General features: G+C 46.4%; 1 protein-coding gene across 3 annotated transcripts; it reads left to right on the top strand.

The window, feature by feature from the left end:
• Positions 1-48: 48 nt before the first annotated feature.
• On the top strand, positions 49-1,103 carry NGFRAP1 (nerve growth factor receptor (TNFRSF16) associated protein 1). 3 transcript variants are annotated; one of them, XM_011967688.1, is made up of 2 exons: positions 49-133; positions 491-1,103. In XM_011967688.1, exon 2 carries the CDS (start codon positions 518-520, stop codon positions 851-853), a length of 336 nt encoding a protein of 111 aa, XP_011823078.1. In that variant the 5' UTR covers positions 49-133; positions 491-517; the 3' UTR covers positions 854-1,103. The 3 variants fall into 3 exon arrangements, with proteins under 3 accessions (XP_011823078.1, XP_011823079.1, XP_011823077.1); XM_011967689.1 differs by having other exon boundaries at positions 536-1,099; XM_011967687.1 differs by having other exon boundaries at positions 57-288.
• Positions 1,104-1,798: the final 695 nt, after the last annotated feature.

The following is a 1,798-nucleotide window of genomic DNA, read 5'->3' as shown; positions in this document are numbered from 1 at the left end:
CGCTAGCGTGCCGCTGCAGCAGCCCCCACTCCCCCCACCCCGGCCCGACTGCAGGTCTGCGAGGCTAAGTGTCCCCGCGGCGCACCTAGCAGCGAGAATCCGGAGGAGGAGGAAACTGCAAGGATAGGCCCAGGTCGGTTCGAGGGACGGTGGTGGGGCGGGGGTCGGAACGTGAGGAAAGCCCAGTCTGAGACCCCAACCCCCTCCACCCCATCCCCCACTCCTATACCGGTCCTCCATTTTGGTGCCTGCGAAGCTCTGGGAAAGAATCCTGGGAAAGGAAAAATGGTGGGTTTGGGGGAAGGGAGGTAAGGGGAGAAAGCTGGAGGGAGGGGCTCTAATTGGAGGCCCCCTAGAGGACGCACGGAACTTCCAACTTGGGAAAAAATGAAATGAAAAAAATCCTTTGATATCAGGACTCTGAATCCTGCTGGTCAGTGCACCAAGCATTCAGTCTCTCTCCTTGCCTTTGTCTTACTTGTGTTCAAAGAAAAACAACCAGAAAAAAAATCTCATCATGGCAAATATTCACCAGGAAAACGAAGAGATGGAGCAGCCTATGCAGAATGGAGAGGAAGACCGCCCTTTGGGAGGAGGTGAAGGCCACCAGCCTGCAGGAAATCGACGGGGACAGGCGCGCCGACTTGCCCCTAATTTTCGATGGGCCATACCCAATAGGCAGATCAATGATGGGATGGGTGGAGATGGAGATGATATGGAAATATTCATGGAGGAGATGAGAGAAATCAGGAGAAAACTTAGGGAGCTGCAGTTGAGGAATTGTCTGCGTATCCTTATGGGGGAGCTCTCTAATCACCATGACCATCATGATGAATTTTGCCTTATGCCTTGACTCCTGCCATTTATCATGAGATTAATACTGTGATTCCCGCTGTTTTCTTTTTCCTTGCATATTCCTAATATGCCTTTACTGATCCGTTTGCTGTGAACCCTATGTTATTTCCATGTGTCAAGTGGGTCTTGTGTTGCCAGCTTCTATTTGGAAATTGCCTTTGCACTCAGTCTAAGTTTCTGTCAGCAGTAGTTTCACCCATTTGCATGGAAAAATTTAAAGCTAATAAAGCAATTTAAAAAGCAATCTATACATTTATTGTCTCATTAAAAATGTATACTTACATATAACAGATGAACTAAAAAAAATCTGAGATTAAATACACTAGAGTGTTAATTGGGGCACATTTCTATGTGATAACTAATCCCAGCACTTTGGGAGGCTGAGGTAGGCGGATCACGAGGTCAGCAGATCGAGACCATCCTGGCTAACACGGAGAAACCCTGTCTCTACTGAAAAAAAAAAATACAAAAAATTAGCCGGTCATGGTGGCACACGCCTGTAGTCCCAGCTACTCGGGAGGCCGAGGCAGGAGAATGCCTTGAACCCAGAAGGCAGAGGTTGCAGTGAGCCGAGATCACCCCGCTGCACTCCAGCCTGGGCGACAGAGCATGACTCAGTCAAAAAAAAAAAAAAAAAAAAAAGATATGTGACATTTTTTCCTTTTATTTTCTGGAGTTTGAGAAGCAATGAAAATTATTTTTCAATGAGATTATGAATGTAGTGCAGATACATAACAATACTGGCTCAACAAATTTGAAGAGTAAACTAAGTATCCTTCAGTCTTAACTGAAATAATAAACCTTCCCTTTATTACAGATACATTCCTTTAAAGAGCCCGTTTTCTGCTCTGTGAAATGGGGAACAATGCTTGTCTTACAGGGCTGCTGAGTGGAACTGATGAAATGTGGAACTGTGTTGGGCTGACTTCTGTTCCCAACTCCC

Source organism: Mandrillus leucophaeus, unplaced genomic scaffold (genome assembly GCF_000951045.1).
Source record: "Mandrillus leucophaeus isolate KB7577 unplaced genomic scaffold, Mleu.le_1.0 Scaffold809, whole genome shotgun sequence".
Lineage (NCBI taxonomy): Eukaryota > Metazoa > Chordata > Mammalia > Primates > Cercopithecidae > Mandrillus > Mandrillus leucophaeus.
This window is presented reverse-complemented; position numbering and strand designations above follow the sequence as displayed.